The following is a 13,323-nucleotide window of genomic DNA, read 5'->3' on the forward strand; positions in this document are numbered from 1 at the left end:
TGATCTGACTGTAATCCAGAGCATGGATTCTCCAAAAACCCACAGCACTGAGGAAAACTTGTCTTTACTTTTAGCAGGCTGGTGGGGACATAGTTGCAATTTTCTTGACTACATCCATTGGAATTTGATGATATGCCATTTTATCCCTAAAAACTCATATTCCTGGGCTGGTCCCTTGACTTTGCTTTATAGCAATACCAGTCTTCAGGGGGATATGAATTATTTTCTCCCCTTTCTCAAAACTTCCTTAACTGTTTTGCCCCACATGATGATGTCATCAATGTACTGCGCTGTTCTGGAGCCTCACCCTTTTCCATTGCAGTCTGGATCAGTCCATGGCAAATAGTGGAGCTGTATTTCCTCCCTTTGGACATCTGAATCCAGGTGTACTGGACATCCCTTCAGGTGAAAGCAAACAGTTGCCTGCACTCTTTTGCTAAAGGAATGGAGAAAAATGCATTAGCAAAATATCAATGGTGGCACCACTTTGCTGCCTTGGACTCCAGTTTGTACTGAAGCTCCAGCATGTCCACAGCAGCATTCAGTGGCGGTGTGACTTTGCTCAGGCCATGATTAGTCTACTGTCAGCCTCCTCTCTCCACTGGACTTATGCGCTGTCCATATAGGGATATTAAAGGGTTGCTCTTCAGTTTATGAATCATCTCATGGATGGGGGGGACAGAGTCCTGGTTTGTGTGATGCTTGTCTATGGTGCACTGTTGTGCTAGCGATCAGTACATGTTGTTCTTCGATCGTCACCCATCCCACAGCAGAAGGTCCTCTGAGAAACCAGGCAAAGTGTTCAGCTAATTTCCTCTATCTCAACAACAGTTACCCCAAAATCCCAACAATGCCCTTTTGGATCCTTAAAATATGCTCTCCTGAGTTAATCTATGCTAAGGACACTCAGGGCCTCTTGGCCAATCAGAATTGGAGTGGTTTTGCCACTCATTCCCAGTCAGGCTTGCTTCAGCTCCTATCCTGTCAGCTGTCACCTCAGAAATAGAGATGGATTCTGCTTCTATAGATCTTGATGGCATCAGGGCACATTGTGTACCAGTGTCAACTAAAGCCTTATACTCTTGCAGGTTGGATGCACAAATCCATGAGATCCACATAGTCCAATAGATCCGGTTGTCCCTTATCACTGGCTGGGGGTTTATATAGAAATCACAAATGGGATGGGAGTGCTGTGGAACGTGCCTCAAGCTGTTTTATTTTTCAGGATCAGTCTCATCACATGGTTATGACAGTGGAAAGATGCCATCAGCTCACATCCCAGGCAGCAGACCAAGAACTTAATGTTACAACTTACTTTATAACTTTTTTGACCAATCACACAAAGCAGAAGCATATTGACAGTGGGTCTATCCAACCACTATAAGCACATGTACCTTTGGTTAAAACAATGCTCACTTATTTTGAATACAATACCTGCTTATAAGCCTTAAAACACAATTCACAGAGCTCCATTATTAAGCTTCAAACTTCTTAATATCTTGCTAGATAAACTTTTCTGCAGCTTAGGGAGTTATCCTAGACAAGTGTTAATGCACAGAGCATTTTTCTATTTGTCCTTGCTTGTCTACTTTTTAAATAATTTTTCTGTGGACTTATCTCATGGCTACTGCTTAGCTCTAATCACAGTTCCGCTGTCTCTCAGGCCTGCCTTTTGCAGCTTTCCCAAAACCATCTGATTTTGTGGATTCCCACAGTCCCTTTCCTCCTGCTGGAGGCAGAACCCCTCTAGTTCTGGTCATAGTAGTCATTGTTCATGTTTTGACCAATGAAAATATTAGCTTTAGGTCCCTTCAAGAGGATCAGAAATAACATTCAGCCATTCCATTGTGTCTGAAAACTAGCCCACTGGAAACTGGAGCAGCATTTATCCTTGAAGAATTTTCTGTGGTGGTTGGCCTTCCTCTCAACTCACACATCTGTGCTGCTAGGAGAGAGATGGGTTTTCCATCCCACTTCCTGATGTCATCTCTGTGATCATGCAGGTAAAAGCACAGGTTACCTTGTGGTGTGTGCTGTCTCTTGAGAGCAACTGGAATGGTAATTCCCAAGTGTCTACTGAGACCCTGCAAACCACGCTGCTTCCCCACCTCACCTCCACTCTGCCCTCTGTGGCAGGCTGACAGGAGAATTGGAGGTACAAAAAGTAAAGACTATGGGTTAAGATACGAACAATTTACTGGAAAGAGCAGTTAGATAAGAACACAAACATAACAGCAACAGTACTAACACCAGAAGTGTACAAAAGAGAGATTCATGTGCAAAATGCTCAACGCAGAGCCAGACCCAACTGCAGCCACATAAAGACCAAAAAAGACCTCTTAACCCTGTAGAAGACTCCCTTTTCCACTGGTAATGATGTGAGATGGTACAGAATACCCTCCAGGTTCTAGCCATGTTCCCTCTTGCTTACTGCAAAAATCATCCCTATCCTTTCTGGAACCAGAACAAGTTTCAAGTCCCCTTCCATAAGCATGGACTTCTTCCCCTAGATCAAGTTTCTCAGAGCCCCATCCTGCACTCCTAATGTTTTTAAGTATGGAGCATCCACAACTTCTCTGGACAACCTGTTCCAGTACCTCACCACTCTCACAATAAAGAATTTCTTCTGTATATCTAACCCAAATTTCCCCCTTTGAATATGCTACTCCTTGTTCTATCTCTAGAGTTCCTGATGGAGAGTCCCTCTCTAGCTTTTCTGAAGGTCCCCTTCGGATAATGGAAGGTTGCTATGAGGTCTCTATGCAGTCTTCTCTTCTTCAGGCTGAACAGCCTTGACTTTCTCAGCCTGCCTTCATACAGGAAGGACTCTGATCCCTTAATCAACTTTGTGGCCCTCCTCTGGACTTGTTCTAACAGTTCCATGCCCTTCTTATGTTGGAACTATATGTACTATTCCAGGTGGTGTTTCACAAAAGCAGGGTACAGGGAGAATCACTTCCCTTGACCTGTTGGCTGTGCTCCTTTTGATGCAGTCCAGGATTCCATTGACTTTTTAGACTGTGAGCACACACTGCTGGCTCATGTTGAGTTTTTCATCACCTGTCACAGCCAAGCCCCTCTTCACAGAACTGCTCTCAATCACTTCTCTGCCCAGCTCCTGTGATTGCCCCAACACAGCTGCAGGACCTTTCATTTTGCTTTATTGAACTTCATGAGGTTTGCATTGGCCAACCTCTCAAGCCTGTTGAGGTCCTTCTGGATGGCATTATTCCTTCCCTCCATCACATTGACTGCACTTCCACTTGTGGTGTGCAGAGCTTGGTGTCTGTCATCAGTGAACTTGCTGAGGGTGTACCAGTCTCATGTCCATGTTGCCAATAAAGATGTTGAACAGTGTGTGTCCCAACACCAGTTCCATTTGTCACTGGTTTCCATGTAGACAATGAGCCATTACCGCACCACTGTTTCGGTGCAGCCATCCAGTTAAGTCTTTATGCACTGAGTGGTCCATCCATCAAATCTATGTCTCCCGTTTGGAGACAAGGAAGTCATGCAGGACAGTGTTGAGTACTTTGCACAAGTCCAGGTAAACGATGTCAGTTGCTTTGCCCCTATCCACCAACTCTGGAGTCCTGTCATAGAAAGCCATCAAACTTGTCAGGCATGATTTCCCCTTAGTGAAGCCATGTTGGTTATCACCAGTGATCTCTTTGTTCACCAACATGTTTTCCAGGAGAATATGCTCCTTGATCTTGCCTGGTACAGATGTGAGACAGAATTGTCTGCAGTTCCTTGGGTCTTCCACTTTCCCTTTTTAAGAAATGGAGGTTATATTTCCCTTTTATTCAGTCTGTCATGGTTTGATACTGGCCAGATGCCAGGTACCTACAAAAGTTGATGGCTCACTCTCTTCTGCTATAGTTTGGCAGAGGAAAGAGGAAATAAAAATTAACAAAGGGCTCATGAGTTGAGATAAGGATTGGAAGAAAAACACTCTAGGGGCAAAACAGGTGCAAATTTAAAGCTATAAGGTAAATTTATTATTAACACAGTCAGGGGAGGATATAAGATGTCATTTCTCCCCAGTTCCCTCCCTCTTTTCCCACTGACAGTGCAGAGAGACAGGCTATGGGGTTTTGGTTACTTCGTTACTTGAGATCTTCTTCTGTTTGCTCAGAGAGAGTAGTCTTTCCTTTGTTATGCCATGAGGTCCCTCCTATGAGCAAATACACTTCCAGAAACTGTTGTCCACGGGGTGCAGTCTTCTAAGAATAGGCTGCTCTAATTTGGAAGCAAGGGCCCTCTCCCTCTGTCTCTGGAAGCAGGGGCCCTCTCTCTCTATTCAGATGTCCCACTGGATCACAGCTTTCTCTGACATCCACTTGCTCCAGCATGAACACTTTTCTCACAGGCTGCAAGTGGATCTCTGCGTCTCCCATGGACTTCATGTACTATAAGGGGACAAGTTTGTTTCGCCATAGTCCTCACCACAGCCTGCAGTGGAATTTTGGCTCCGATGCTTGAAGCACCCCCTCCCCCTCTGTTGTTTTCCACTGAACTTGGTGTCGCCATGTTGTTTTCTCTAACATATCCTCACTTCCTTGTCGTCTCTGACTGGAAAAAAACTGCTGCTTGTAGGTACCATTGGCAACATGTTCCACTAATTCAAAGATCTTGCAAGATCTTGCAGTGCTGGTAGGTCAATCTCGTCTAGGTTCTGTGTTGAGGAGTTGCTTGTTATCTTTCTGCTGCTGGCTAGGCAACCCCACCACCATCATGTGGGCAGTGGTGGCTGCTAGGGCACTGGTGCTATTTAACACCTCTCCTCATGTGGGGCACTGGGAAGGAAAAGCCACCAGTGCTGCCCCTGCCCTTCTGCCTGAGGCTTGGCAGGCTAGGGGCAGCCAGGCAGGCAAGGCTTTCTGGGGCCACACCAAGAAGCTGGTGGCTCCAGCAGCACATCACCACTGGCTGTGCCAGGATGGCCCCTGGTGGTGGCGCCTCGCCACGCCTGGAAGCAAAAACTGCTTGTGTGCTATTTTTATTTTTTTCTTAGACACTTTGACAGGGGCAGTAACAACCTCTCTAATTGGGCCAGCAGCATGTTCATCTTCAAAGCTGTTAGAGATTGGTTCTGTGAGACATGGTGGAAGCTTCTAGCAGCTTCTCACAGAAACTACCCCTCTAGCGGCCTACCCGCTACAAAAAAACAGGCTGTGTCAAATCAACACACAGTCATCAAAAATTCCACCTGACTGCCCCAGTTTCTCAAATATGGTAGATAATAGATTAGTAACTTCGTCTACCCTTAGGACCTATGGATGAATCTCATCAGATCCCATAGACTTGTGCACATTCTGGTTCCTTAGATGGTCTTGAACTTGATTCCCTCCTACAGTGGGCTTAGGGTCTCCATTCTCACAGTCCTTGAATTTTCATTTCATTACTTGGGCAGGGTGTCTGAGTACTTGCTGTGGAAGACTGAGGCATAAAATTCATTTAGAATCTCAGTCTTCTCCATATTCCAGGCCTATCCAGGTAGCCAGGTCTCCCATTTCCTCCTAGAGAGGGCCCACATTATCCCTCGTCATTTTTTTGTTATGAAGATACCTATAGAAGCTCTTTCCATTGTCTTTGACATCTCTGTCTAGATTCAATTCTAACTGGGCTTTAGCTTGTCTTTACTTCTATCTTCTATAAACTTCTTTTTTATCTCTGAGGTGCTCAGCAGCTCTTTATCCACGAACGGATGCCTTTTGGCATTTTTGCCCCATTTTCTCTTGTTAAGATGCATTGTTCCTGAGCTTGGAGGAAGAGATCCTTGAATACTAGCCAGTATTCTTGTGCCACTCTGCTCATCAGGGCTCTACCACAGGGTACTCTATGACATGGGTCCCCAAAGATGCTGAAGTCTGCTCTCCTGAGTTCAAGGCAGGTGATCTTATTGTGTATGGTTTTATTGTAGGTATAATATATTATCTATTTATTGTATATTAAATATATTTATTGACAGTTTCTTTCAGGTACCTATTTTTAAGGATGCAAATTAAAAATTGTTAGATTTGTGTCTGATGTGTTATAATGGATGCTGGTTTTTTATAAAAGGCAACAGTGGTTTGAAAATGCCTAATTCTGGAAGATATAATTTATTGTCTTTGGATGTCATTGCCAACAAATTCAATGACTGTATTGTGTTTGAACAGTTTCCTCGAAAAAATAATTCACACTAACATCTCAAAAAGAACTAGTCTGCCAACAGGAAGGCTTGCTTTGGGAAATACAGATTAGAAGATCGCTGGTTGTGAAAAAGGAATATAGCAGCCTGTTGCATTGTTCGCAGGGGTCTTAGGATGAGGGAAGAGACGAGAATCTTGACTCCATGTTTCAGAAGGCTTGGTTTATTATTTTATGATATATAATATATTAAAACCATACTAAAAGAACAGAGAGAAAGGATTTCATCAGAAGGCTAAGCTAAGAATAGGAAAGGAATGAATAACAAAGGCTTGTGTCTGACCAAGACAGTCTGGACAGCTGGACTGTGATTGGCCATTAATTAGAAACAACCAGATAAGACCAATCACAGATCCCCCTGTTGCATTCCACAGCAGCAGATAAGAATTGTTTACAGTTTGTTCTTGAGGCCTCTCAGCTTCTCAGGAGGGAAAAATCCTAAGGAAAGGATTTTTCATAGAACATGTCGGTGACAGCAGCCTTTCTTTCTCTCTGACACGTGAAATTTATCCTTGTTCAGCGCTCACATTTATTCAGCGGAATGAGCCACCTCACCTCATCTTAGCCTTCTGAAGCCACAATCACCACCTAAGATAATCTCCTGGCTCATTTCTTTCACTAGTGGGAGAAGGCAGTGCACACTTTCCTGAGGAAGTATATGACAGACAGGTGGTTTATCTTTGCTATTCACCCCCAGTGACTTCCATGAGCATCTGTACCTGATTTCTATAAAAGGTTTGTGCTAGGTGAAACAGTTGACTTGAATTTAAAAAACCCCAAAACATGACCAATCCTTTTAACTGCTTATATTTGCTCATTCAGTTCCCAAAGTTCAGAACCTGAGAATGAGGGAGGTGATTGCATACTGGAGGAGTGCGCATCCTTTAGAGTTCTCAGTAGCAGGACAGGGAGACAATGATGATTCACAGGACCTGGCACTGAGGAAGTGTCTAGACTGTTGTTGTATTGAAAATCATTCAGTAACCCAAAGTTTTCTAAAGTTTCCAGCACAGGACTTCCTTTGATAGGCATGAAGGAATTTATAAATATGAAGTGAAAACCTAAACTATTTAATTTCACTTATAGTTTACTAATGTTGTCAAAAGTTTATCTCAAGGTTCTTCCACGTTCCACTCAAGGTGAGTTGAAACAAGCTTTTTACCATCCTGCCAAGGCCACTGAACTTATCATTGTTGTACTTTCATGCTTATAATAATAATAAAAATAATTTGTTACTTACAATTTTTAATGTTTGTATTTTTATTCAAAGGAAGGAGGATATTTCAGGAAACATGAAGAAGGCAAAGCAATTACTTGGGAAATTGCATATAAATTTTTTGGATTAAAATGTCAGTGTAGCAGTACTGTGTGTTTGCTCTTTGCACATTTTTATTTCCTCTGAATGTTGTGACTTGCATTTTTTTGTATACAAAAGTAGTGACAGAAGATAGACATCAGGCCTAATAAAAATTAATTGTGTCACAAGCTACCAGTTACTCTATTTTTAGTTTCATTTTGAGTATTACAACATGATCTGGCTTTCTAGGTGTGCCTTTTCCACAGTGAAAACATTATATATGTATGCAGAGCCTTACATTAAGATGCGGCAGAGTGTGGAATGAATAATACCTGCTGACTGTTGTAAAAAGAGGTGGTAAACTTCTAGGTTCCTTCTTGTGTCTGCTGTACTTCCACCAATTCTCTCTTGGAATAGGTTTCAGGGATTTGCTAAGCAAACTATGGAGACATCTGTCCACCCAGTTGACTGAAACTACTGCACATGTGCATTACATGCATAACCACCTGTAGTCTGCTCTAGATACTTTTGGACAGTGTTAAATATCCTGTGTATTTGCTTTACAGTTTTTTTACACCCCAACAGGCAGACAGATACTGTTGTAGGGCATCTGTCAGACCCTCTGTGCTTAGATAGTCTGCACATGCTCTTTAACTCTGATATGACTCTCAGAATATCCGATTTATCAAGCTTGTCAATTATAATGAGATAGCAGACGCATGCCTATTTCTGTGTAGGAATTCTTTGATATGGTTCACTGCTTCTCAAGCTTAGTAAGAATTCCTTACCAGTAATTATGGTGGTTTTCCGGAGGAGAGCGAGGAATGTGCTGAAGATCGGAAGGAAAGGTTTTGTCTTTCAGTTCAGATGTTTATTTTCCAAACTTTTTTGTGTGTATACTGAAGCCAGCTTTTACACAGTCAGGTCTACTTCTGATAGCTATTTTGTTAATTTATAAAGTTTGTTGTTGGTTTTACTTTTTTTTTTTTAAAGCTATTTGAGCTGGCTCTCAAAGGAATGTTATCACAAATGAGTTGATCTTAGAGTTGACTGCTAAGATCATTGAGTCCAACCATTAACCCATCACTGCCAAGCTGTCACTCAGCCGTGTCCCTAAGTGCCACAGGTGAATTTGATTGAATTTCAAAATTATTTCAGCCACCTTGAAGCAGATTTTTTCAGGTAATAATTTTTCCTGGATTCTCTTCTGTCCATTTAGTATTATTAAAAAAAAAACAAAACAGATATATTAAAGGCAAACTATCACCAGGCACTTATTTAATACAATTAATTGCGGGTTGCTGCTCAATGAATAGAGTAGTGACTCAATGAATCAGCGATAGTTAAAGATAATGGATGGTTAGACAATGACAGTGTAATTTTTTCACATGATGGTGTGAGAAACAACAGCATTTCTGTTTTTCTAAATGATTCATGCACATAGTACTTTGCATAATCTTCACTGAAGAATGTTGGTTCCATGAAGCAATCATTACTCACTGTGCTATTATTGAACATGAGTTTTGAATGAGTTGCAGCATAAAGCTGCCAAATACTTATATCAATTAAGTAAAAATCAGGAAGAGCCACAGGTCGTGTTTTTTCTGTAAAATTGACTGCTGTGGCTTGTGTACAATGTTTCTGGTAGCTAGTTAAGTGGTCATATCTGCAGACTCCCCATACACAGAATGAAGAAACAAGGAGGCATATGAAGCAATGCTTACTGTTTGAATGTGAAAGTAGTGAGTTCTGTTTAATATGCCCAAAATATACGGTGACTGCTTGATCTAATGAAAATCATAGCATTTCCTAACCTTGTATGGTATTTCTACAATAGTGTTTCTAAGTATACGCTAATAGAGTTTTGCATGTGTACATCAATCATTAGGAGTGTCCTGGTTTAGGGTAAATTTAGGAGAGAATCCCCAAAAAGGGCTTCTCCAAAAACAAACCCAGACGGCCCCTCCCCCCCCAACCGATTTGGGAAGAATTCCTCGGAGAGAAGTGAAAAGAACCTGTTTATTTGACAAGCACAGCACCCCCCAACACACAAAATGAACAATACCGGATGACACCACTCTTTCACTGCTCTGAAAAAGATGACAAATTCAGAAGGCTCTCCTGGGGGGTAGTCGCTGTTATCAGTCCCTCTGGCGCTGGGGCAGCTGCTTGGTGGTTCCAAATCGGTGGTTCCGGAGCAGGTTCGGTCCACACAGGGGAGGGGAAGCAGTCCAGAAAGGAATTTGGACTGTTTAGCTAAATTAACTAATGAGAAGAGGGGGGGAAAAAGCAAGAGCAAGCAAAGCAGAAGCGAAGCAGAAACAAGAGCAAAGGCAAAAAGCAGGGCAAAAGCAAAAAAACAGCAGTATGTACTGGTGCTATCTGTATGTCCCGCCGAGTGGCTGATAGGAGGCCCAAAACAAAACTTTCACTCTGCCAGTCTTAAAGGCACAGAACATAATATCCAGCATAAATTACACACACAAACAGGGATAACAGTCACCCTAGGACAAGGAGTAAGAGTAATTTGTTAACAGATACTATTCAAGAAGTTCCTTCTTATGGCTGAATTGAAATTGTCCTTCTTAGCTCCTGTGTTAAATTTAAAGTAATTTCTATTTTTACTTATTTCAGTTTTGAGTAGGGAACAGACAGCTGATTAATGGAAGTGATTGTTCTGCCCTGCTCTGCACTGGTATGGCCTCACCTTGAGTACTGTGTACAGTGTTGCGCACCACAATATAAGAAAGATATTAAACTATTAGAAAGTGTCCATAGGAGGGCACAGGTATGGTGAAAGATCTGGACGTGAAGCCTTACAAAGAGTGACTGAGACCACATGATCTGTTCAGACTGGAGAAGAGGAGACTAAGAGGAGACTTTATTGCAGTCTTCAACAATCTCTTGAAGGGAACTGGAGGGGTAGATACTGATCTCTTCCGTCTCATGACTAGTGACAGGACTCAAGGAGTCTGAGTTCAGAAGCCTTTGGGCAATGCTCTCAGGCATATGTTGTGATTCTTGAGGTGTCCTGTGTAGGGTCAGAGGCTGGACTCATTGGTACTGATGGGTCCTTTCCAACTCTGAATATTCTATCATTCTGTGATTGTATGATTCTGTGATAACCCATGGAATTATGTATATTTACCTGGCATCATTGTAACTGATCCTTGAAAAGTAATTTTTGTTGATTTTATGTATCAACATGAAAAAAACTTCAAAAAACTTGTAGACTTCCAAAAGTTCTCATTGGTCAAGGTGTATGCAAGGTCTCGTCCTGGGAACTGACGCTCACTTTCAACCTATTTTGCTTTATACTAATCATATTTTTGTTTTCCTGTCTTTAGATTACGGTCTTTGGTAAAGCAAATGGAGAGAGGGGAAGCTTCAATTGTAGATCTAAAGAAGAATTTGGAATATGCGGCGACTGTTCTTGAGTCAGTATACATTGATGAAACTAGGTGAGCTAACTACAGATATTAGCACTCATATCTAGCATCAGTTGTAATTTACATGCCAGTTGTGAAAGTTGGTTGAGCCAAGATTTATTACTCATAGACAATATGGTTTTAATCATTAGAACATTGTATTCTGTGTAGAAGAGATCTTCAGTCCTTCATTTAAAAAGTTCTTTAAGTTTCCTGGAAAAGGGAAGGAGACCAAAACCAAATGTAAATGTAATACACTTTTTCTTAGAGAAATGCTTTTACAGTCATTGCAGCCTACTTTTTCTGACAGTTTCTAAATTTCTACTCAACTATTTCTTCTGAATGATGTTAAATTTTTCACTTGTACGATGTCTTTATAATTTAAAAAAAAATTACTCATGAACAGAGGTAGACTGGCAAGACATTGCAGAGGAGTTCCCTCCTCTTTGTTGCGTGTCATTTACCCAGGGATTAATGCACTTTTAGAGTCAACACAGATGACCAGAATGGGAGAGGAGAGGACTGTATGTTACTAACTCAGATGCTAGAAATTCCCAGAAATGACCATAAATTACCTTTAAAAGGCAGAAAATTCAGAAATATGATGAGCTGAAGATGTAAAGTCATTAGATGATCATGTAGTTGTGCTTCAGAAGGCTGATACTTCTTGTTTCTCAGCTTAGTAGTGAGTTCCACAATCTGAAATGTAAGTATGTAGGAGAATAAACAAACAGTTGAAGACTTGTACTAGTGTGTTTTATTAGGGCTGATGAATCAAGGACTTTCAACAGCTGCTTTAATTAGAATATATGTGAGTTTCTTTTTTAATAATGTTGTAGTGCTCTCTAAGGAACTCTGTTTACCCTTCTGTTTCCTCATCCTTCTAGGCGTTTACTGGACACAGAAGATGAACTCAGTGATATCCAGTCTGACTCTGTGCCCTCAGAGGTCCGTGACTGGCTGGCTTCTACCTTCACACGGCAAATGGGGATGATGCTCAAAAGGACTGAGGAAAAACCCCGGTTCAGGAGTATTGTCCATGCAGTGCAAGCTGGGATATTTGTGGAAAGGTAAAGTGTCATGTAGTTGCTTCTTTCTGCTATCTACCCAGGTACTGCAGGTTTCATCTATAATATGTCATGGCACAATGACAGGAGGTGGAGAAGAGTACCTTAGGCCAGATGACCACAGAGGATGAGTGGAAGACTGCTGAATGAAGAACACTTTAATGTGCTTCTGTTAATGTTTCTACACAGATATGGGTAACACCTAAAAACCTGGGATTTAGTAAAACACTGCAAACTGAAACAGTACCTACTTCTCTGTTCTTGCTATAGTGCAGATGCAATAGCACACTCAGTATAATTTTGACAGACAATATACACTTCTGCATAGTCCTAGGTCAGGAGTGACAGCATTTAAAATTTGGACAGATCAGACTCTCCCTTGCTTCCTTTTATTTCTGTGGTCTAGTATATCTTATGAAGAAGTTCTAAGATACAGAACTAAGTCCTTTACCACATTATTACTGGAGCTAACTATAGATCAAAACTGATGTGAAAATTCTGGAGCTCAGAGGATTTCAAGAAAGCCATTGAGTTTTCTCAGCCTTCCCTCTTTTGTGATTTACATCATAACCTGTTGCTAAAACTGATTTTACTTTTTTAACCCTTTAAAACATTTATTCATTTCAATTTGGACTCCTATCTTACCTTTTCTTGTCAAGTAACCACTCTTCACTGACCTTTGTTTCAGCCAGGAGGAGGACTGGCATGTGTGAAATTGTCAGCATTCTTTGGACAGCCTGAAAGACAGCAGCTCTCAGATCTCTGGTGTAATTTTGTAACAGCAAAATTCAAGTTAGGAGTGGAAGAGCAGAACATCTTTCACTGTTGATCACAATTGCACTGACAGCCTAACAGCCCTCTGTGCAGGAGGTTATGCATATCAGACAGTGGACCACAATCCACACAGACTCACAGAAGCCTCCTTTGTCATGACTACAGACAATATTTTTATTTGTGCACTAAAGTTACTGTACATGTGTTAAGAGTGGCAGCAAACTCTAATAAGAATAAACCTCTAATTTCTCCTTGGGACAGATTTCTCCAAGGTTTGACAGGCTACTTGTGGATTAACCCTCATTCTGTGGGGGATTTGCTCAACAAGGAAGTAAATGCAGAAAGTTGGCTTAGTGGGCTGTTTTCCAGCTGACCTGGATCACTGTGACCCAAAGAAGGAAGTGTTCAGATATAATACCACACTGGAGGAGGGTTCTGACTCTCCTGACCTAAGGGAAAGGGGTTCTGCCTCAATTGTCTCTTAAGAGAATGCTATGGAGCTTCAGACTAGAGAAAGGAAGGGGTAAGAGATTCCGTGATTTGGGAATGGGCAAATATAAGT

General features: G+C 41.6%; 1 protein-coding gene across 3 annotated transcripts in view; it reads left to right on the plus strand.

Annotated features, from left to right (window-relative positions):
• Positions 1-13,323, plus strand: part of PDE1C (phosphodiesterase 1C) — a 119,760-nt gene that overhangs the window by 44,225 nt on the left and 62,212 nt on the right. For all 3 annotated transcript variants that reach the window (XM_059849530.1, XM_059849549.1, XM_059849539.1), the window contains exons 2-3: positions 10,840-10,953; positions 11,808-11,990. In XM_059849530.1, coding sequence (XP_059705513.1) covers positions 10,862-10,953; positions 11,808-11,990 — 275 coding nt within the window. In that variant the 5' untranslated portion in view covers positions 10,840-10,861. The remainder of the gene's footprint in view (positions 1-10,839; positions 10,954-11,807; positions 11,991-13,323) is intronic.

Source organism: Haemorhous mexicanus, chromosome 1 (genome assembly GCF_027477595.1).
Source record: "Haemorhous mexicanus isolate bHaeMex1 chromosome 1, bHaeMex1.pri, whole genome shotgun sequence".
Taxonomy (NCBI): domain Eukaryota; kingdom Metazoa; phylum Chordata; class Aves; order Passeriformes; family Fringillidae; genus Haemorhous; species Haemorhous mexicanus.